Source organism: Bactrocera tryoni, chromosome 4 (genome assembly GCF_016617805.1).
Source record: "Bactrocera tryoni isolate S06 chromosome 4, CSIRO_BtryS06_freeze2, whole genome shotgun sequence".
Taxonomy (NCBI): Eukaryota; Metazoa; Arthropoda; class Insecta; order Diptera; family Tephritidae; genus Bactrocera; species Bactrocera tryoni.
Genome location: NC_052502.1, coordinates 5,869,514 through 5,892,312, shown reverse-complemented (window position 1 = coordinate 5,892,312; position 22,799 = coordinate 5,869,514). Strand labels below are relative to the sequence as shown.

At 39.8% G+C, this 22,799-nt stretch overlaps 1 protein-coding gene across 1 annotated transcript in view; it reads left to right on the top strand.

Moving 5' to 3' along the window:
- LOC120774318 overlaps positions 1-22,412 on the top strand; it is a 76,374-nt gene extending 53,962 nt beyond the window's left edge. Inside the window, exon 2 of the mRNA XM_040103855.1 lies at positions 21,857-22,412. Within this exon, the coding sequence (XP_039959789.1) occupies positions 21,857-21,966 (110 nt within the window). The 3' untranslated portion in view covers positions 21,967-22,412. The remainder of the gene's footprint in view (positions 1-21,856) is intronic.
- Positions 22,413-22,799: the final 387 nt, after the last annotated feature.

The window sequence follows — 22,799 nt, the reverse complement described above, 5'->3', positions numbered from 1 at the left end:
CCCCACCACCACCTCCGTTTATTTTCTCAGTGCTTAATGTTGGTCTTCTTCTTTCGCTGTTGATTGTGTGTGTCCTTCTGTTTGTGTTTCGCTTTTTTTGTGTTTTACTCATTTTCATATTCGCGCTCGCGAAGAAAGATGTTCGTCATTAATTAAAAGCAAAAAGAAATTTTGACATAATTTGATATGGGCCGGAAAGTTACGCTTATTTATGTGCCGCACAGCCAAGTTGTTCGTGTGTAGCTTCCTTGAGGACCACGCTGCTGCGGTGCTACGGTGCCGTGTTCGAAAAACAGATGCGTCTTGAAAGCGGCTGTATGTAAATAACCGAAGGAGGCGTAGCCGCTACTCGTACTGTAAAAAATGTCTCATAAATTATTTTCATGCTCGTCTCAAATTGTTTCGTTTTGCCATCGCCGCTATGTTTTAATTTAGCGGAACGGACTTTAATAAACATTAAGCCGAAAAGCATCTGTCGCAATTTGCAAAAATGCGCAAAATGTTAAATTGACACAGGGCGTACTTAACTTCTGGAGGTCATCTGTATTTAAGTGCAATCTTGCCATAAATGTTTATAATTAACAATTTATATGGTACATGATTTTGATTATTTATAAATTTCCCTTCACAATGAGATCAGCAATGGACTTATATCACATTTGGGAGCATTTATCACAATATTAATTATTGTTGGAAGTTCTCGATTCGCAACATTGTGACGAGTGGCGAATCGAACAAACAACTCACATAAATCAATTAAAATGGCGCAGTCAAGTCTAGATGTATATATGCAATACGCACATAATATCTTTGACATGAGAGCTTAGTCCAAGGCCTATCTTTTAGGCCTATAATTTTGACTATACAAGTATTGTTACTTAATTATGTGTAAAGTTTGAATTATAGACCTACATGGTCCTAATACGTATACTTTACACAAATATAGTATGAGATCCAAAAATTTCATTACCATTTCGATAACCTTGGGTTAAATTAGGTTAGATGGCTGATCAAAGTGTGTGAGGATATTCGAGTGTTCAGATACGTGCTCTTTTAAGAACCCAGATTCTCTGAGCATGATAGCCACTTTCGTAGCCATACACCTTCCGACTATGTCTACGAGCACTATGTGAAAGATGGCGTTAACTGCCTTGGTTGGAGTGGACCTCAGTGTACTATAAATGCTGATGAGTCCCGCCCTTTGAACGCTCTTGAGTTTCTTTGTAAGTGTGGTATTTTTTAGAACCCTCTACTTCATAAGATATAATGGGCTTGACTATGAGGAGCCCGAGGACCACAGAGATCCCACCTTTTTCTCATGACTCCTCTACAGCAGTATAAAACAACCGATGGGTTTTTTGCTCTCTTTTCGATATTCGGCTTCCATGAAAGCTTCCTATCCAGGATGAGTCCTAGATATTGCACTGCGTCCGCCGTTTGCAAATGGATGTCTCCCATTTGCGGCAGCGGTGCCACCAGAATCTTATCTCTTCTAGTAAATAAAATCATCTCGATTCTTCTTGGGTTAATGGCGATACCACTTCCGACCGCCAAATTTTTTAAAACGATGGAAAACACCTGGAACTTTCTTTTGACCTGACCATAAGTACTACAGCGACTGCATAGGCAATCACCCAGCAGCCATAATCCTCAAATTTTTTAAGTAGGTTGTTAACGACCGCGATGCATAGAAGAAGAGGGAGAACTCTACCTTTTGAGGTACCCACATTTCGCAGAGCGCGTGCGTTGCCCCATTCCGTTTCAATCATTCTGTCGCACAGAATTCTGAGAATGAGGTTTAATTCAACCCCAAGACCGTCCGAAGCAGTAACGACTGCTTCCGACAGGACATTGTTGAAAGCTCCCTGAATATCAAAGAAGGTTCCAACAGCGAAATTCTTAACCCTAATAACTTCTTCAAGCAATGAACGGTAGTATGCAGGGCAGTATACACTGACTTGGATTTACAATAAGCATGTTGAACTCCTGATAAAAAGTCTCTCTGAATGCGCCTCCTTATGTACTAGTCCATCAGTCTTTCCAGAGCTTTTAGTAAGAAAAATCTTACTCGCTGCAAATTTGATAGTCCGAACTTAAGTAAGTAAATTTCTTCTTATTCTTCTTTATTGGCGTAGACACCGCTTATGTGATTATAGGCGAGTTAACAATAGAGAGCCAGTCGCTTCTTCTTTTTGCTACGTGGCGCCAATTTGATATTCCAAGCGAAGCCAAGTCCTTCTCCACTTGGTCTTTCAAACGGAGTGGAGGTCTTCCTATTCCTCTGCTTCCCCCGGCGGGTACTGCGTCGAATATTTTCCAAGCTGGAATGTTTTCGTCCATTCGGACAACATGACCTAGCGAGCGTAGCCACTGTCCTTTAATTCGCTGAACTATGTCAATGTCGTCGTATATCTCGTACAGCTCATCGTTCCATCGAATGCGATATTCGCCGTGGCCAACACGCAAAAGGACCATAAATCTTTCGCAGAACTTTTCTCTCGAAACCTCGCAACGTCGACTCATCAGTTGGTGACATAGTCCAAGCCTCTGCACCATATAGCAGGACGGGAATAATGAGTGACTTATAGAGTTTGGTTTTGGTTCGTCGAGAAAGAGGAATTTACTTCTCAATTGCCTACTCAGTCCGAAGTAGCACCTGTTGGCAAGAGTTAGGTAAATTTCTACTTTTCTTAAAAGAAAAATCAGTTTTTTTTTTCAGAGAAGTCTCTCTAGAGTTGATATACATACATACATATGTATATTTTCACAATAATGATTTTACCAAAAATAAACTTGACTTTACTAAACAAAACCTTAATTTCTGGTCCTAAGTACTGTTAGTGATGTTAATTATTAGTTGACTCCTTGTTAGGTTACGTTTCTATTCGAATTTCTGTGTGACGAAAAGGACGGGATCTCATTTAAACAGTTAAAATACTAGACGTTTTAATGTCAAAATTAGTAGCAAGAACTGAAGACACCATCCAGTTTCGTTGAAAACACAAAACTATTGATCCCCAATCCTTTACCTTGAGCTTATTTTGGAATACTAAGCAAACTTTTTTTTTTATGTACGTTTTCTTTTCAAATTTTGTTCAAATGGAACTAAAACTACTACAGTTCCACAGCACAAAACGCAAAAATTAATGCAAAAGCAACCACAGTCCACAAATTAGTACCTTGACATTTCCGACTCCAAAAAATTACAATACGAACACCTTTCCGTTGCATAAGCCGCAAGTATCGCACCAATGCACTACATAAGTGATCCCATCCCAACGCCTTCAACCTAGTAATCATTCCATCTAATTCAGTGCAATCGTTTTTGTTGAGGCTCGCTGTGCCGCCACTGAAATACCTGATTACCACCAGCCGCCCACCTAAACTCCCTTGCAGCCATTGCTTCTTTTTTGCGGCTACCTGAGCTATTGGCTCACGTGTTTCACGAAAGTGTCGGTGGTTTTTCTCAAATTCACACATTGTTAGCAGCAATCGTGTGATACAGCATCGACAATAACAAAATAGCACTTACAATAAATGGAATAGAAGGTGTGAAAGAGGTGTTTGGAATTCGCGGCGCTTCTTCTTCTGCTTGCGCCTCTACCACCGCAGCTACTTCAACTTATTACACAGCTGCAATGTAAGTGAATCGCGTGCGCTGGCGACGGCCGTCGTCAACGATTTAAGGCATTTTTTCTAATTTCTCTAATAAGAGTCGCGCAGGCGCAGGCATTCAACTCGAAAGCGCGCCAAGAATCAAACAGGCAGCCGTTGCGCGCATTGTTGACTGCGCGTGCACTATCGGCATTTGCCGATCAGCAGCAACACACAAGCAAACGCGGCAACAACGCGGCTGCTGTCGTTCACTACAAGCTTCGGTTGGCGGTTAAACGTTGTAGACGCTCCGCGCCAGTCAAGCAGCAGCCGTCGCGGCGGTGCAATATCGATTGCAAAGGCAACATTGTTGTAATGGCATATGTTGACAATGCCACAAAACACTTCGTTCCGCAAAAAATCAGACAATAACAGCGGAAAAATAAAAGCAGATGTAAAAATCAAATATGTTTGCATGCTTACCTTAAAAGCTTACACACATGCTCTTAAGTATATGGCTATGTGCGCGCGTCTGTGTGCGCTCAAAAACACCGATCTTGCTGCATGACGCTGCGCGTTGCCGTGCATGCCGCAGATACCCAACCGAAACAGACCGTGCAACGTGCAGCAGCATCACTTCCACTAACTGCCACATGCACACGTGAGAAGGTGTGTGTTTGTGTGTGCACTTTTGCATGTTAAGTCTTGGCGCAGATGCATATATACACGTAATATACATATGTAGATGACGGCTAAGTGTGTTGCTGCAACACAAATGCGGGCGTTCAAGGAGATGTGGTGTAGTAGGCTGTTGGCTTGTTGGTTTGCTGTTGTTGGTGGGGCGCGGCGCAGCAAACACGTGTACCACTTTAAAGTCGTGCGAATGCAATCTATTCGAGATCATGTATTAATTGCACGACTTTATTGCTGCGACGGCGGCTCAAACGCCCCAGCACGCCTGACTGAGCCCGCGTACGCCCGCGCGCCGCTCCAGCTGCGCATCCCTGCTCACTTGCGCGGTTGTCATGGGACATTTGCCAGTCTGTCCATTTGTATTGCACTTTGAATTGGACGTATGTATGTTCTTTTGGTGCGCTGAGCTATGTACTTCGCTTAAATTTTATTTTACTGTCGAGTAGCAAAAATGTCAGGTGCATAGTTCAACCAATTTCGTCCGCGTTGCAGCGTGTAAATATCCATACTTTTCGGCACATTCGTGCATGCGGTCGGGAGACGGATTACTTTTGTATGGAACATGCATCGGCAATTATCCTGATCACTGCGGCATTGTGAAGTGATCACGTATTCGTTAATGTTTATTTCTTAGATTTCTTAAATAAATTTCCCTTATGCTAAGGTTAAGCAATGCTTTCAAGCTTTCAGGAAGATTTTTTAATTGAAATCATTACTTCAATTAGAATGGTACTTTTAACTTCGAAGAAAGAGTCTCTCTTAGAATTTTGAACTTCCTCCAATCAAATATATAGAAGGCCTGCTGAAGTAGATACTGTGTGCGGCATTTGGATGCCGTATAAAGCAAAGATCCTAGAAAACTTACAAACAATGATAACATCGAAAGTAAATATGAATATTTCTCTATGAATATTTTTCTTTGCAATATGGCTATCAAATTGGTATACAGGACTTACAATGAGCGCTAAAGCATTCGCACTATCTCAAGGCCAAAATCATGTTATTTCTGAATTTGAGTGCTTGTTTTTTAAAACTGCCGGTAAAATAAATTGAAGGAAAGTTGCCTCCTAATGAAGCCACGTCTTCCTCCTTTTGAATGAAAATCTCAAGTTTTAGGTACGTCTCAGAAATTATTTCAATCCAAATTATTGCTGCAAATACTTGTACAGGACATGAGATTCTAAGAAGTATATAACTGATAACAATATTAAATAAGAATGTCACCAAGTCTGTATATATGGGATACTGAGGCCATCCTATACATCCAGTATTTTGAAGAAGGAGCGGGTTTGTATAAACTTGTCTACAACTTGTTGCAATTATTAAAAAGTGTTACAAGAAAGAGCTTGCTTAAAGCTAACATGCATGGACGATGACTGTTTCAGCAGAATAAGTAGAAACCACTTTACACTCAACGGCAGGTTTGGTAGCACTCTTGCCAAACCTTGTAGGTTAGAGACGCAGAAAGAAGGAAAGCAACAAGAACAAGATAAGAATGAGAATTTCACAGTGTTGGGCAAAGATACATTGGGTAGTCGAAAAAGTCCTTCGGTATTTCTTATCGAACTTCAATTTATTTTGTTTATATTTATAATGAACTTTAAAGACCCAAAGAAATTATTCCAATAGTATAAAACTTTTCTGGTTTCTCGGCAAAAAACTGCGAAAAGTAATTTTCACGGGCTTTTCTTGAAGCCAACTTTGCTCTGTTAAGGAAGTTCTACATTGACCGAAACAAATGGTAGTTCGATGATGCAAGGATAGAGCTATATGGTGGATGCATCAAAATTTCCCAGCCAAGCTCTCCCAGTTTTTGCCGAGTCATCAAAGTGTTTGTGGTCTAGCGTTGTCCTCATGGAAGACAAAGCCCTTTTTGTTGCCGTTTTTTTTTATTGCTTGCTACAATCCCATCAGTTGTTCAGTAAAATATACATAGAATCAACCGTTCGACCAGGCTGGAGCAATTCGGTCAATTAAATTTTTCACAGACAATTAATTTTTTCAACTTTATCAAATTTAATTTCCAACACTATATGGTATGAGACAATGTGACTGGTACCACTGGAGATATACGACTGCAACGACATCTATTAACCAAATACGAAAAGACTTTTTAGACTACCTTATGAATACAATTCAGCAAGTAACGATATGAAAGTGTACCGTGCAGGTAACTGAAAAGAGGCAGGCGAAGTGACTAAGTGATCTAAAATTCGAAACACCAGTGCACATATGATGTGGCTAAAAGAAGGCTGACACATCTAGGAGTCATGCAGCCGAAGCAAAGTCATTGATTACAACAATCAACCCTTCAATCATCCTAGTTCTTATAAGAGCTTCAAAATTGAGCAAAATAAATCAGAGGACACAATACACATATGGTCACGATGCATATTCTCCTCAATCTATCTATATACATATCTATATGTATATACTATACTACAATTTTTATTCTCTTCTTTATACTATCCTATGACTATATTTCAACAATAGTCATCTATCAAGAAAAATATCATTTATTCATTTAGAACCTGAAAAAAGGTATATAGATATGACTTACAAACTCCGAATATTTTGAAGTTTTCTTGAAAAAAAATGGTATCACAATACCAATTATGTCAGCTTAGATTTGAAACAAAAATCACAATTTACGTCATATAAGTATAGACCTCAACTTCAGCTTCAGTTTAACCGCGCCATTTTACAACACAAAAATGTCCAGCAACGGCAAAAGCTAAATCAGACACATAACTACAGTTTTATTATGGTGAAACAAAATACATACATACATGCATACATAGCCGTTTGTATATTCAATCCGAACTATGTTCCAGATCAATATGCCCGTCATTGTATTCCGATTGTGGGTCAAGTGTTTCCGCTTCTATTGGCCAGTTGCGTTGCGTCCCAGTTGCCATGTCATTCTCGGACAATGTGTGCATTTGAGGTTTGTTGACTGAGTTTCTAGAGTTTACGCCACACACAGTTGAGCTACATGAACATGAGTGCTCGTAGATAAGGCTCCGGCTGCCATGCCCGCACTTTCAACAAATAAAAGTTAATATTAGTGTTTTAGTTGTGCGTTGTTGTTTGTATTTGTCATATTTTCTCGTAACTTCGTTAATGGCTCCTTTCTCCCTGTCAGGGCGCTCTTCGACCACTCACAGTGTCGACGTTTGTTTGCAATTTCTTTATTGCTCGGGTGTGTGTTATTGACAAAAATTTGTGTTAGCGCACTCTGATGACCAGCAATTGTGGCATTATCGCATTGTAATGGCAACGGCATGCAGCACCTCCCAGAGCCAACCTCCCGCCCTCGCTCTCTCGTCCACCAACTCACACTTTGAATTTAATGGTGGCAGCAATGGTGATTATGCTCGGTTATATTGGCGGTTTAAGTGTTGGTGTGTCGATGGCATTGCCATGGTGGCGCTCACACACGCTATCGCACTCTAGTTGTTGTGTTTTTGTGCAACTAAGCAATTTCTATTGAACAAAGTTTGCCACAAATTTGAGGTTTGTCCGACAAAATTGACAAAAAAAATCCGACAGGTCAATTACTTTGCTTCACTAATCTGGCGGCAACTATTTGGCGTCGGGGCATGTGCGGCCTCAGTTGCAAGTTTCTGCAACTAACCAATATTGGCAAAGCATTGGAAAAAATGACACACACTCATAGTAAATTCATAAAACTTTGTTTTTCTTCGCAAAGCAATTAGCTAAACTGCAACATTAGTTAATATAATTTTATTACAAGTAATATTTTTCATAGTTTAATACGAAAATCATGTTATTGGAAAAGTTTGCTCTTATGCAGTCGTCACTAACGGATGCGAGGAAAATGAAAGTGTGTCCTTATTGCATATATGATGGCCTAATAAAGTGAAATAGATTATATTATCCTTCATAAATATAAGCAGTTTTGTTGGGAGCACCGAATGGTTTGAACGCAAAGATGAGAGGAGATGGCAAGATTTTAGAAGACATGAGGACATCGAAAAATCTACGCGCCCTCTAGGAATCCAGAGGTGAACTATGAACTACCTGAGCGGTCGACAATCAGCCGCACTGTTTTGAGGTAAAAGCTCTTAATTGAGGAGAATTAAACGAATTTTAAACGATAATGACGTCGGGCAATGGGAACGATGGCATGTGCTCAAACATAAACAGGTAGCTCTCCGACCTTTCTCGCTTCCTCACTGCACGGCACCTAACACTCTCGCTTTCGCACCTTCACCGACTTCCTCTCAGAGAATGGCGTACTTGGAGTCAAACCACAACCTATTGCAGACGAAGAGCTCGAATTGCCGCGAGAATCGAGAGTGACCCTTGCGCAGCTACGTTCTAGATACAGTAGAAGGTTAAACTCCTACTACAGCGTGCAACGAGTCCACATAAGACACTAACCACTTTTTTGCATTCCCTGCTAACCCTGTATATCAGACACCCAGGAGAAAGCTTTACGGTCCGACCCCGTCGAAACAGCATTTTTCCTGGGCCTGAAGGGGGTTGACCTCGATGATAACTTATCTAATCCTTACCATGCTAAAGGGGACTAGGTAACCGTCAATGCAACATTATAGAGGTTTACCGCCAGTGAAACCAAATGACGCATCCAACGCTACTTGAACCCGAAGTGGTAGAATTCGTTGGTAGATACGCACCATATTATCATCTGCAATGGTTAAGAATGAATACCATCGTCGTAACCTATAAGTCAGATGCCTGAAATTGAAGTTCGTGATCTCGGCAGCATTTGCTTTCAAGAAGACGGCGCCACTCCCCACACATTTTCACTTTTAGGCCCTGCCGATGGGCCACCAAGATCTTGTTTTATCACATTGTTAGACCTAGATCAAAACATCACTCGTTTCACTCGCCAGTTACCAGTCGAAACGAACTCGAACGAGTCATCTTAAATTGGACTCAACGGATAAACCATCTGAGACGCAGCCGCGACAAACATTTGACAGTAATAACCTTCAAAAAATGAATATCAAAGAATGTTCTTTCGAACGACAATAAACATTCCTCATTAGATTTGAAGTTTCTGTGTATTTTCTAAAACACAATTTCTTATTCTTAGAGTCACAACCTTAAACTCGAGTTTTTGGCTTAAAACGAACAGACGATAAGCTTACAAGGTCTCCAGTCGATGAGATATATTGATGGGAGCACACGGAATCAATAAAGTCGAAGCTCTAGCTCATAGGCACATGTTAGTATAAGCCCTGATTCCACTAACCATATTGCTGTTTAGCACTTGCGAAGTTTAAACTCAGCTTAAATCCTGTTAGAGAGTCAATCATCATAGGTGAGTCGCAAAGCGCTCAAATCGCCAATGAGAGGGAAGCATCCTTCGAAAGATTGTTTCTCTATTAAATGAGATGAGTTTCGCGCTGCCAAAACAATTTCGCATTTAATTTATTTCCAAATTTTAAAGCACTCAAGTTTTGTAGCGAACTTTGAAGCTTTAACTCTTAAGTCAGCGCTGAATGCCCCAGTTCCCTAATCTCGCTGACACAAAGCAAAAAGCGGAAGGAAAAAGTGAATGAATGCAGCCTGCTGGCAAACAATGTAAATCCCACTCAACGAACTTTTCACAACCAACACCAACGTCAACTGGTAGTGAGACAATTTCGGTTGCTATCGACCGATCCCAACAGCAGATAAAAGCGAATTTCCCGAAAAAGTTGCAAGTTCCGCGAAAAACTGTGTCAACACGCCAGCAGGCGGCAACATCAAAAGACCAAAACAGATAAGATGACATCAACCAATGGGTAAGGGGAAGCTACGAAGTGTATTTACTAGCACTCAGGTACATCTCTGTGTGAGTGTGTGTGTCGGATGCCCGTGTTGCCAAAGGAATAAAGCATTGCAGGTGACGCTCAATCTCACTGAAGCGAGCCGGTATGTCGGGGCTGGAGTGAATGGAAAGTGGTCGGCGGCGGGTGTAACCGCAAATGGGAATGACACCACCAATAATAACAACAATGGCCAACAAGCTAGCGACAAAACAAGCAAGAAAAACACGAAATTGCAAATATGAGAGACAGCTATAAATGCAACAACAATGGCACTGGCAACAGAACGTGCTGCGTGCAACAATAGTTGGAGTATTTTTTGTGTGTTTCAGTGTGAAATGGTTTAAGCTGAGTGGCATGTTGCAGGTACACTCCCATGCACAGGTGGCGAAGGACTGCTGGCATGAGCGGGAAAGTGTTTTTGAATTCCGTGTATTCTTCTAGTTACCCCAATTTCGGAAGTGAGCGCGCGTACACAAACTTTGCTGCGAAAACGCTGCGCTTTATTAGGATTTTCGGATATTGCTGACAGCAAAAGTAAGTGGTTTAGCGTAAGTGTTACAGCAACTGCTCTGCTTGTATTAAAAAATACAACAAAAACAACAACAATTCGGTAAGAACAATATTAGACAGCGGTTGGCTGACATGTAAGCTCCAGAGTAGTTTACGGCATAACTCAAGCGTGTGGCATGGAAAACTTTTCGGCGTCTTAAACACAGTTTTCAGATAAAAAATGGCGCGCAATTTTGTTTTGTTGCTAAAGTTGAAATACAAAAACAAAAAAAACACAAGCTGCAAGTCCTAAAAATGCAAAACGAAAGTGCGCAAAATAAATAAAAAAGTTTCGGTGGAAAGTTCGAAATGTAGGTCGACCGTGCAACAAAGCAGCGAAAAGCACTCGGTGAGTTAAAGCAACGGCCAAAAGCAGCAAATAAGAGTACTGCGTTAAAAAGTCACGGAAGGGGAGCGAAAGACGATGTGTTACAAGTCAGGCGATTAATAGCAAATAGTGCTACTAAAATTTTATGTGGCAGGAGGAAAATTGAACCCAAGGGCAATTACTGAAAAAATAATGAGGTACCAAAAAAAATGCAATTATTTTGTGTTAGGGTGTTAGCGAAGCTATAATAGCCATCAAAAATACCAAATATTATTTTAACTTTGTTGAGTCAGTTTGTATGGTAGCTGTATAATATAGTGACTCGATCTGAACAATTTCCTCGGGGATTGCATCGTTGGCCTAGACAATAGTTCGTGCCAAATTTCGTGAAGATATCGCGTCGAATAGAAAAGCTTTCCATACAATCTTTTGATTCGGCTCGCTCAATTTGTATGGCATCCATATGCTATAGCGATCCGATTTCAACAATTTCTTCAGATTAAGTTATTGGTTTAGGTAAAAATCCTTGCCAAAATTCGTGAAGAATGAAAAATGAAAAAGCTCTCTCTTAAGTCCGATAGTTCAGTTTGTATGGTAGCTATATGCTATGGTGGTTTGATATTGGTTTCAACGAATGAGCAGCTTTTTGAAAAGAAAAGGGCGGGTGCAAAATTTCAAATTTTAGTGTAGTTCATATACATACATACTATACTTACAGACGGGTCACTGACGTTTCCTTTTGGGTGTTAAAAACTTCGGGACAAACTTAATGAAGAAATTCGCTACATTTTGAAACTTTTGAATAAAAAAGGTAAGAATGCCACTTATGAAATTTGTGAAGTTTACGGAGACAATGCTGTATCAGTTCGAGTGTTGAGGGCACAATAGACCTAAGGTCGCGAAGATGCACTTCGCTCTGGTAGACCTATCGTTGAAACATTCTATGAAATTATGGAAAAGATTGACCAGGATCGTCATATAAGCAGCCATGACATCGCTAAGGTTTTGAACCAATTTCAAAAGGCTGCCTACAAAAAGAAGTTCGATGTTTGGGTGCCACATGAATTGTTGTGTATTAACATCTGCGATTCTTTGTTGAAGCGAAGTGAAATCGAACCATTTCTGAAGAAAATGGTAACAGGAAACGAAAAGTGGATCAAATACGACAATAATGTGCGTAAAAATCATGGTCCAAGTGTGGTGAAGCTCGTCAAATGGTCCTAACGCCAGGATTGACGCCTTTTAAGGTTATGCTGAGTGTTTGGTGGGATTGGAGAGGAATCATCCACTATGAGCTGCTCCAGCCTGGTCGAAAGATTGATTCTACATTTTACTGTCAACAACTGATGAGATTCAAGCAATCAGCCGAAAAAACACGGCCAGAACTGATCAACGGAAAGGGCTTTGTCTTCCATCAGGACAACGCTAGACCACACACATATTTGGAAAAATATCCCTAACGGAAAAATGGCAAAAAGTGGTCGACCAAAATGGTTCATATTTGGTTCGTTAAAGTTCAATATAAATATAAAAAAAATAAGTATAAGTTTTATTAGAAATACGAAAAGACTTTTTAGACTACCCATTATATACGCATCGGTTTACGGAGAACATTTTATTTTTGTGCTAAAGCTCCCCATAGTGATAAAAAAATTACGAAAGCAAACTTTGTTTATCTTCAATTTTTTAGAAAGACTTCATATTAATATTAATAAAAGTATCTGATTTTTTTCTTAATTGTTTCCAGAACGATGGTAAAGTGCTTACTGATACCATTTAAGAGCTTTAAGCTCAAAATAAAACTCGTCTATCTCTTATTAAGCTCTCTTAAGTCTACTAGATGGCGATAATTTATATATATTTACAAGATTTAATACTGTGTATATATATTTGAAGTTGTAGGACATGCTGGAGAAATTATATATAATAGAAATTGGGCGCTGAACCGCTGCGAAGTCGATTTGGCTAAAGATTCACCAACTTTTGAGATAATTCCCTTACAACTACTGTCTTAAAAACAAAGTACGTAGGCTAAAATAGCGTTAGAATTTCAATGCTGCGCTTAAACTGGCTGTATCTTTCACTTGCAACAAAGTATCTTAACGCTGCAGTGCATTTTCAGCAACCAAACAACTGTGCAAAGTTGCAGAAACTTTACAACTACAGCAAGAAAAACTTCTACGCCAACGCGAAATAGTTAACTGTTCAACGTGACTTCGTAAATGTGGAAAGTGCTGGAAAGTTGCAAGGAAAAACCTGGTAAAAATATTAAGACAAAACTTGCTAAGTAAGGCTTAAGACGCAGCGCAAGTAAGCCATACAAAGAAAATATTTTTTTGGCAAAATTTAGTTTTTTTATTTCAACTTTTCTTACATAAAATTTATTTCAAAATTTTTCGTTAATCAATTAAATAATTAAGCCCATTAACTGTGAAATTTTGAATACACAAACACATCTAAAACCCACACACATACACATGGCGCGCCCAATTTACAAAGATTTGTCAAGGATAAAGCCTCGCGCGTCGCTCACTTTGCTCCTATTCGAAAGTGCACGGCGAAAAAATATATAAATGGCAGCACAAGGAAAAGGCGACACATATCACGGGTGAAAAATCTTTAAAATGGCAACAAGTTGCATGCAGTGCCTCAAACGCGGCCGCCTATTACCCCCACTCGCTCACTTACTCACTCGCACTTAATTTGTGTTTAGCACACGGAAGCTGTTATTTTTATCGCCACTGCCACCAAGACGCTGGAGCCACTGCAGCAGCCGCCGCTGCACACAATTAAAAGCCTCGGGAGAAAAAGATGCCACACCGATAACAACGTCTAAGTGCTGGCAGTAGCTGCGGCGGCGACGGCGACGGCAACGACAGTGGCTGGAGTAAAAAATGATGCAGTCAAAAAGGTGCTCGCAGCTAGCAAAGCGTCTAACAGGCGCAACAACAACATAGTGCTGGAAAACTTGCATCACACTGGCTGCTGTTGCAAGTGCGAAGCCTCGGAGTGGAAGGGTGAATGCTTCAAGTGTTGTTGCAAGTTGAAGGAAGTGGCTGTATGCGAGAATTTTACTGTTGCTTCAAGTCAACGATTTAAATATATGTGGCAAGTATGCTTGTGCAGTACATTTATGCGTGTGTGTGTATGTGTGAACTTGGCGACGGACATGTCACATTCTGCCTTGCCACCATGCTGCCTAACTGGCTTGCTAAGTAACTGCCTGACTCTTTGGAAGCACTCACTTGGCTGCCTGCCGGGCGGCAACTGGGTTGTTGCAGCATTGTGCGTACTGCCACATCGCACCGCCACACACGTGCCTCACCTTTCAACTGGCCACATGTGCGTATATTTTTCTTGCAACTCTCATGCTGCCACCCACAGCACTGTTGCTTGTTGCACATACGATGTTGCACGTAACTGCGTATCTGCATTTTATATGATTACGAAATGAATTATGTGAAGTACTGTTTAAGGATGCGAATAAATGTTGATAGCTGGTTTGCGTGCAACACCCGGCCGTTGGCAATAAGCAAGGGTGCATACGAAACGAGCACGTGGAAAGCAAGGCAATGCAAATATCTAAAGGATTTTATGCGTGGCTGATTTTTAATAAACTCAAATGTTGCTTGAATAGGGGAAGGTTTGTGTGTATGTGGCAAGTAGAATGTCACCAACAGACACGGCTAAGGCAGTGGCGACAATCAGCACAACAATAGGGGAAATGTCGCGTTGTGTGTGCAACAAACATGCAAATACGCATATGTGCGAACAATGTGGCATGCAACAAATCAACAAGCACTGCCATGGCGGCAATGTGCACATAAACGCGGTAAATAGCGGCGCTTTGATTTCGCATGCAGCACAAATGCACTTACGCCGCATCGACCGCCAGCCAACTGGCAACGCGCCACACATGCATGCGTCGGCTGCGCCAAAGGAAGTGCGTAGGCACACTCGGGTGTGGCCTTTTGCCTCCGCTGAAAAGAGTTTGCGAAGCGACTGCGACAGCGACATTGAAAACAATGCAGGCAGGTAACAACAATGACATACAAGTGTATAACGAGCACTTAAGTTTAAGTGCAACAACAGCAACAAAAGTAAGAACACTGCAAACACAAACGGTGACAGGCACAATGCGAAGGACACAAAGCGAAATCGCGCACAAACAAATTATGCCAATTAAAAAATCTTGCTTTATTGCGCCAACAATTGGAATGCGTCGCAAAAAACGCGTAGAATAAAAGAGGCGCAGCCTCATAAACTGCAATCGGTGTTTTTATTTGTTGTCCAAGTCTTCATTTTCTGCCTTTGTCGCTTGACTGCTCTTCCTCTAGCGGCATATCTTTGGGTCACATTTTTTTTACGACTAAAATTTAGATAGATTTAAATACAAATAAGCGCTACAATTTTTTTTTTAAACGGCTTGGGATATCAATGAAATTCTTTACTTCTATAAAAGTTCATCAATCGTCGCTGGTTTGTTGGCATAGACGATAGACTTGACGTAGCCCTACAGGTAATAGTCGCATCAAAGCTCACCACCGAAGCAGCCAATTGACTGGGCCTTTTCTTGAGTTAACGCGTTCACCAAACTTGGTTTTCATTAAATCGATTATACCTTTCGCTGTGTGGTTTGTGGCGCCGTCCTGTTGGAACCGCATATTGTCCAAGTACATATCATCCAATACGCCCCAAAAATATCTGGATATTATTGAGAGGTAGCGATGCCCATTGATCATTTCGGAAGAAGTGCTGCCCAATGACTTCACCGCCCATTTAAACTATAATTTTTTCGGGATGCAATGGTGACTCGCGTGGATTGCTGCATATTTTGCTTACTGACGAAGCCAATCTAAAAGCTGAAGAAAAAAAACCTCATTATTTTTTAAATTTTATATTGGAAACAAATCGTTTTTAAAACATCTATACAATATATGTAAGTATATATGGTATAATCCTATTCAACTCGAGTTTTTATTTTTAGTTGGGTAATACATTTAATGATCTAAGTATTCAACACATGAATTGGCTTTGAAACTCGCCCGATTTATACTCTACTGAGCACTTAGTATGGCATATAATGAAGTGTGAAGTTATAATGAAGAAACCAATTATTATATAGATATTTGTAGCTCGTGGCTCAGCAAGGAATGGAAAATCTTTGTTGCTCTATGGAAAATATTGTCAACAAATCTTTGTCGTGTGGAGTCGGTTGCATATTTTGTAAATCGCTTCATTTTTCCCTTAAAAATAAACAAAAGACCAATTAGGTGATTTTTGCAAAAGAAAATTGTCAGCAAACATTATTTTACATAGGTCCAAGAGGTTGGTCTGTAAGCACTTCTTGCTGACGTTATTTTCAAAAGGTTATTGAATTAATTTTACTATTTTCTGAGGGATTCTCACTAATATTCAATAATTTAGTTTAGAACTCCAATATGTGTTAAAGCTGTCGCTTGCCATCACCACTGAATATCTGCCATCATCAAAATCATTTTGCGGCAGCAGTGTAATGGATCCAGCGACGGTCTCCAAAAAAAAGCACTGTTTTTTAATGAGTTCATTAATTTTGCGCCAACAAGAAACCCTCTCAAGCAATTATGATAAAATGTCCGAAAGCATGTTGCTACATGTTGCAACAATGCAGTATGATTTGTCATTCGCACTTTTTTGGAACATCAATTTTTTACACAGCGACTGCTGTTTGCTCCGCTTGCAATTTTCGCAATATTGCTTGAAATATTTTATATCATTTTATCTTGCGAATTTTTGGCGCATTTTGCTGTATCTGTCAAGCGTGCGTTGCTACGAGTGCACAGTTGATATGTGGCAACACAAAAAAACAGCGTGTTGCAAGCATGCATTTCGTGCGGCCTGCATAATATTCTTGCCAGTTTTGAAAGACGGTAAATTATAAATTTGTACACAAACAAACTCACGCAATGACGATAGATGGTCTCGGTTGTTGGCTCCTCTGTCATTGGCGATTTCGTTGTGCTCTCGTATGCGTAGCACGTCGCAAATGTCATTATTAATAATGAATTTTTGGCTGCTGCGGTCGCGGGGTATGCGGCATCATTGATATCGTGTGATCATTATAATTTTTTGCCCGTCGCTTTTTGGTGGCATCAGTAAATATTCGCGAACACCTTTTTTCTGCGTAATTTCGGTTTGATTGATTTATTGAAATCGCATGCGGAAAGACGGACATACGCTGAGCAACTGCAATTAATATGGCAACGGCTGGTATTACGCAGCAACAAAAACAACAATGAATTACTTCTGTTCAGCCAGCTACCTTTCGTTTGTTGTGTGTATGTGTGGTGGTGTTGTGGTGTTTTGGCGTGTGAAAAGCTCTTGCCTCCTTTGTTAGCTTTTCTGCATTTTCACTTCTACTTCCGAGTGAATACCGCCAAGTCCCCAATGCGCCGAATGTAAAAGGAAAACCACAACAAGTGCTTTTCAATTAAACTTTAATTAATTTTAATGATATCATTTTTCATACACATCTCTTTCCGAATGATGTGGTGAGGCCCTTTGTTTACATTTTAAAGGGATGCGCACAAATACTATCGTACATATATTATATATGAGCTAAAGACGATAACCCAGCGGTTCCTTGGAAAGTGGAATGATTGTGCGATATCTCTTTAGTTCGATATGAGACCCCTCGAGATTTGTACTAAATGTGGCTTGTGAGTGTTCCTACAATAAGGGTACCAAGAAGAACCCTGATGACGCTATCAGCTCCTAAACTTGTTCAAAATCTTTTTTCGAAAGTTACCGAATTTATGACTAAAGTTAAACAGAGTCGAACGATTGGTATTTAGGATTGGTAGGATAGCTATGATCCGTTAGTAGACGGTTAGAAAAGTTAGTTCAGAAAAAATAGTAATTTTAAATTTTCTTTCAAATGATTTCCCGGAGCGGTCGTTTGAGTTTCCTGAATAGCCAGAAGTCGCGCTGAGCTAAATCAGGCGTATATAGTGGTTGCGGCACGATATTGGTTGATAGTTTGGCGCAAAACTCACGAAGAATCAATGAAGTAGGCGATGGTGCATTAACGGGATGCAGAAACCAAGAGTTCTCGGCCAAGATTCCGGCCTCTTTTTACCAATAGCCTCGCTATTCAAATAGTATTCCTTGCAGAAATTCGAAGTGTCAATATAACCTTTATTTTTGACCTGATTTTACATGTATTTTTCGGCTTCGACAAACCTTTGCCACGATATTCGGAGGATTGATCGTCTGTTTTCGGGTCGTAAGCATTAACGCAAGGCTCATAGACAGTAATAATATGTTTCATGACTCCTAGGAAAGCATTGTTTCACAAATGTTATCCAGAACCTTTTCTAATGTAGATAATTGACAGTCTCTGTTAGCTCTCTGTTAGTATTCGACATTCAGCAACTACGCATTCTAACAAAAATGGTCTCGAAAGCGGGCATATGGATCAAAATAAGGCTCTGGTTCTTCAAAAGAATTATCCAGAAGCTTAAACTAACGTTTCAAGATCTGTTAGTGAGACGTATAACGTTGGATTCACGTTTCAAATAATTGGCTATGGAAGCACAAAACAAGACCTCCCCGGTATTGGTTCTGGAACTTTAATAACGGTTCCAAAATTCTTAAAATAGCTGTTAATTGCAGTAGAGTGTTTAATATTTTCTCCTTACAGTATTTATATCTATAATATGTGAAAAAATGTAAAGTACGTTGCTCGCTATATAATTCAACAAACCAATATACCGCTGGGTAACGAATCTATGCACCCGGTGTGCTATTTGTGGAGCTTGTTTGCTTATATATAGTATATTTTAAATGAAATACTAACATTTCCGCTTCCGACGTTAAGTTTTAATTATAGTTGAAAAATACGGGCAACACTTGCACACACCCACACATATAAATAAATGTGTGTATATTGTATGTATGGGAAGCACTCGCACCTACTGACTGATCACGCGTATTAAATGCGATTTATGCTGAAGCTTTTGAGCGCGTCAGTCATTAAGATTTTTGCTGTTAAATATTTTGTGTTGCATGCCACATCGTGTTTTCACAAGTTGAATAGGAAAATGCGCTGAATGGAAGCATTACACGAAAGTAGATAAGTACATATAAGGTACATGCACACAAGCAGCCACACACACACAAGATAAACAATTCGTGTGTGTGGATGTGCATATGTGTGTGTGAGGAAAACTATTATAATATGGCAGCAGGCAACAGGCGAAGCGCGTCACTGCCGTGAGCGAGTCAATGAACGATTGAATGAATAAATAAACGAATGCGTGAATGTATGAATAAGTTGTGAAGCGCCTGAATGTGCCACAAAGGTGAGTGAAAGCCTTTCAAAGCTTGCAACACCTTCATCACTTGCCATTACGCGCACGTAACTCCTACAGATAAACGAGCTACTACAACTATTGGTTGCTGCAGTGAAGGAAGATGAAAGCAAGCGACTTTGAATGCTTACTTCAGCGGATTTTCAGTTAAATATGGAGCGCGCTTCAAAGCAGTGAAACTAAGTGAAAATTTCCACTAAAAGTTTGAATTATTATATATTGGTTTCTAAAGCTGTGGATGGGCATAAAAGTTATGAGCCTTTGTTTTGTCAATAAAAGTGAATGGAAGGAAACTAAAATAAATATAAAAATACCTTTTTCATAATATGCACTAAAATGTATTAAGAATCGAAATTATAACTATTCATAGTGATTTGGTAGACTTTTGGGCACAAGCTGCTGATCAATCAATAATTCTAAGCCTGATCTAATTAATACTGAGTTATTATAATTAAAAAGATTTAGTAGCTTGGAAATTTTGCTATGTTATCCAAAAAATTTAAATAACTTAACCTCACATGGTGTATGAGATATGAAAAATTTTGATCTATTATGATTACGAAGAAACCGAGTCTTAAACGCAATCACTACTAACGTAATCATATGATGCTAAACGAACAAACAAACCGCCTCGTTAGAACTATCAGAGTGGTGAATCGTAAACATAAGCTTCCATAAATCACATATCAACCCCCAAAAAATCGAAAACACATAACCTTACCTTTCGTAAGTTTATAAGAGAACGAGAAAACGACATAAAATGGTAACCACTTAACTTACAAATGACTGCTAAACAGATATTGAGAAAATGTCCCTTATAGTTAAAGAAGTTTTGAATTATGGAAGTTCAACTGTATTATATGATCAATATATTAATGGAACGTCGAATTAATAGAGCGCCCAGTTAATACAGCTTTACTGAATTTCTTATTTCAGAATTTTTTTAACTATCCTCTCTTCTAAGTTGCTTTAAACTGGGCACAGTGTGCTGAATTTTTCTAAAATCGGTTCAGTGGCTTAGGAGTCCCACACGGATTTTGTTTACAAGTTGGGTATATCTGATAGCAGAGGGTTGAAATGTTGCATACAGGGTCACTACACTCGAAGTGTAACCAACTTCAGACCGTTCACGCAGCTGTCGCACTCGTATCAGCTGTTTATAAATTTGCTGAATGACAGTTCAGAGTATTGTGCACAATTGTACAAAAGCGTTTTGCCAAAAGTGAACGCAAAAAAATGATCAGCGATGGAATTCAAGCATAATAGTGTATTGGTTTATATTTAGCTGGAAAATCACAGACAGTAATTGTTCGTGAGCTCAAACACAAAACTCAAAGTTTTTGTTTATCGCACCATCAAACGTTGCAATGATACTGGTAGCATCGCAAAACGCCATGGAGGTGGTCACCAAAAGACTGCAACGTCACGTGAGATGGTTCGGAAAGTAAAGAAGCGACTTGAGCGAAATCCACGACGAAGTGCCAATCAAATGGCTAAAGAACTGAAAATATCCGACCGCAGCATCCGACGCATATTGAAAAATGAGCTCAAGGTCAAGCCTTACAAGTTCCAAAAGGCCCATGATCTTACACCGAAGCAACAACAAGAAAGACTTGAGAGAGCGAAGCAGGTGCTTCGCTTGGCCGAAAGTGGTCAAATTCCGAACATTAAAATTTTTCCAATTGAGCAATTCGTAAACTCTCAAAACGATAGGGTTTACTTGACCGACCCTTCATACGAGAATCTAAGTCATCGGTTGGCCGCCAGGAGGCAGCACCCGCCACAAAGACTGGTTTGGGCCGCTGTTACCGCAAATGGGCGCTCTCCAATTGCTTTCATCGAGCCTGGCGTCAAAGTAAATGCGACATATTATCGGGAAAGTGTTCTGGAGGCTGCTTTGAAGCCGTGGGCAAACAAACATTTCGGTCGCAAACCATGGACGTTTCAGCAAGACTCAGCACCGTCTCACAAAGCGCGAGTGAACCAGGAATGGCTGAAAACAACGTTCCGAACTTCATTATGACCACACAGTGGCTCTCGAATTCACCAGATGCGAATCCAATGGATGAGTCTCTCTGTGCCATTTTTGAAAGCAAGGTTCGAAGTAAAAAATACATCAGTTTCGGGATGCTGAAGAAAGCCATTGTCCGTGAGTGGGCCAAAATACTGGCACATTCGGGCAGCTTGCGATTCGTTTTTTGACCGCCCCAAGGCCATAGTTAAGGCAAAAGGTGATCATATCGAGCAAAAGTGAATTGGTCCTGAATTTATGATTATTTTCACACATTTTGTACTTTAAAATAAATAAAAATAATTTTCCAAACCGAATTTAGGGCTTTTTTAATTGGACCCTGTATATGGTTTGGTGTTGTTTCGTAATCAATAAAAAATTCGATTTCGAATTTTTTGGCAAAACCTCGTTATGATCTTAGGTAATAAATAATAAATTAGAGATATAATAGTAATATTTTATTGAGGTCTCCAGATATTTTTTCATATTAAATTTTACTAAATAACTTTATTTTTACTTTCAGTCTTCAGACAAGCGAGCAACGACCTGATGAACCCAATACACTTAACTTATGAACGCGAAGTCCACAGAGAAAAAAACATAAAATTCTGCACTGTGATCGCTCTCTTATAACAAAATACTGACCGATGTGAGCTGATCTGTATAAATTAGTTTTCAGAACCAAGATATTACATTGTGACAAGCAAGTACTTGGAGATTGTAATTTAAATTTCCCGGTTAAATGATATTTCAAAAAAAGCCCTAAATTGGTAGGACTGTTCTTCATTACTACGCCCAATATGAGCGCGATCTGTCAGCCGGTTTGTTTATAGCAATTGCTTAAGTCGGTACACCTAAGTACTGCGTTGCAATTTTTAAAATGGATACCAATATCGAAGAAAGAATTTGTCTAAAATTTTGTATTTCTAACTAAATTTCGTGTGCGGTATCGTTAGGAATGTTTTAAAACGCTTACGATGATTGCCAGAAAACGAGTGCCAGAAAACGTGACATGGGTTTATGAGTTCGAGCCAAAACCAAAGAACAAAAAAAAAAAAACACGCCAAAGCCGCTCAAAGGCAAGGTGATGCTCATTGCTTTTTTCGAATTTCGTGGTTTGGTGCATCCTGAATTTGTTCCGGAGGGACACACGGTCAGTAAAGAGTTCTATTTGGCTCTACTGTGGCGTTTGAGCTCAGCCTAATTATGGAAGATCAATACATGGAATTTATCTCATAATAATGCACCATCGCATCGAGACGTGCTTGTGACCGAATTTAGAACCAAAAATCATCCCTATATTCACCCGTAATTTTTTCTTGTTTGCCCGACTAAAATTGCCGCTCCATGGAACCTGATTTCAGTCAATCGCAAAGATATAACAAAATTCGTTGAAGGAGCTGAAGGTCACCCTAAAAAATGCTTATGAAAAGTATTTCGAGGACTGGAAAAATTGGTGGCAAATG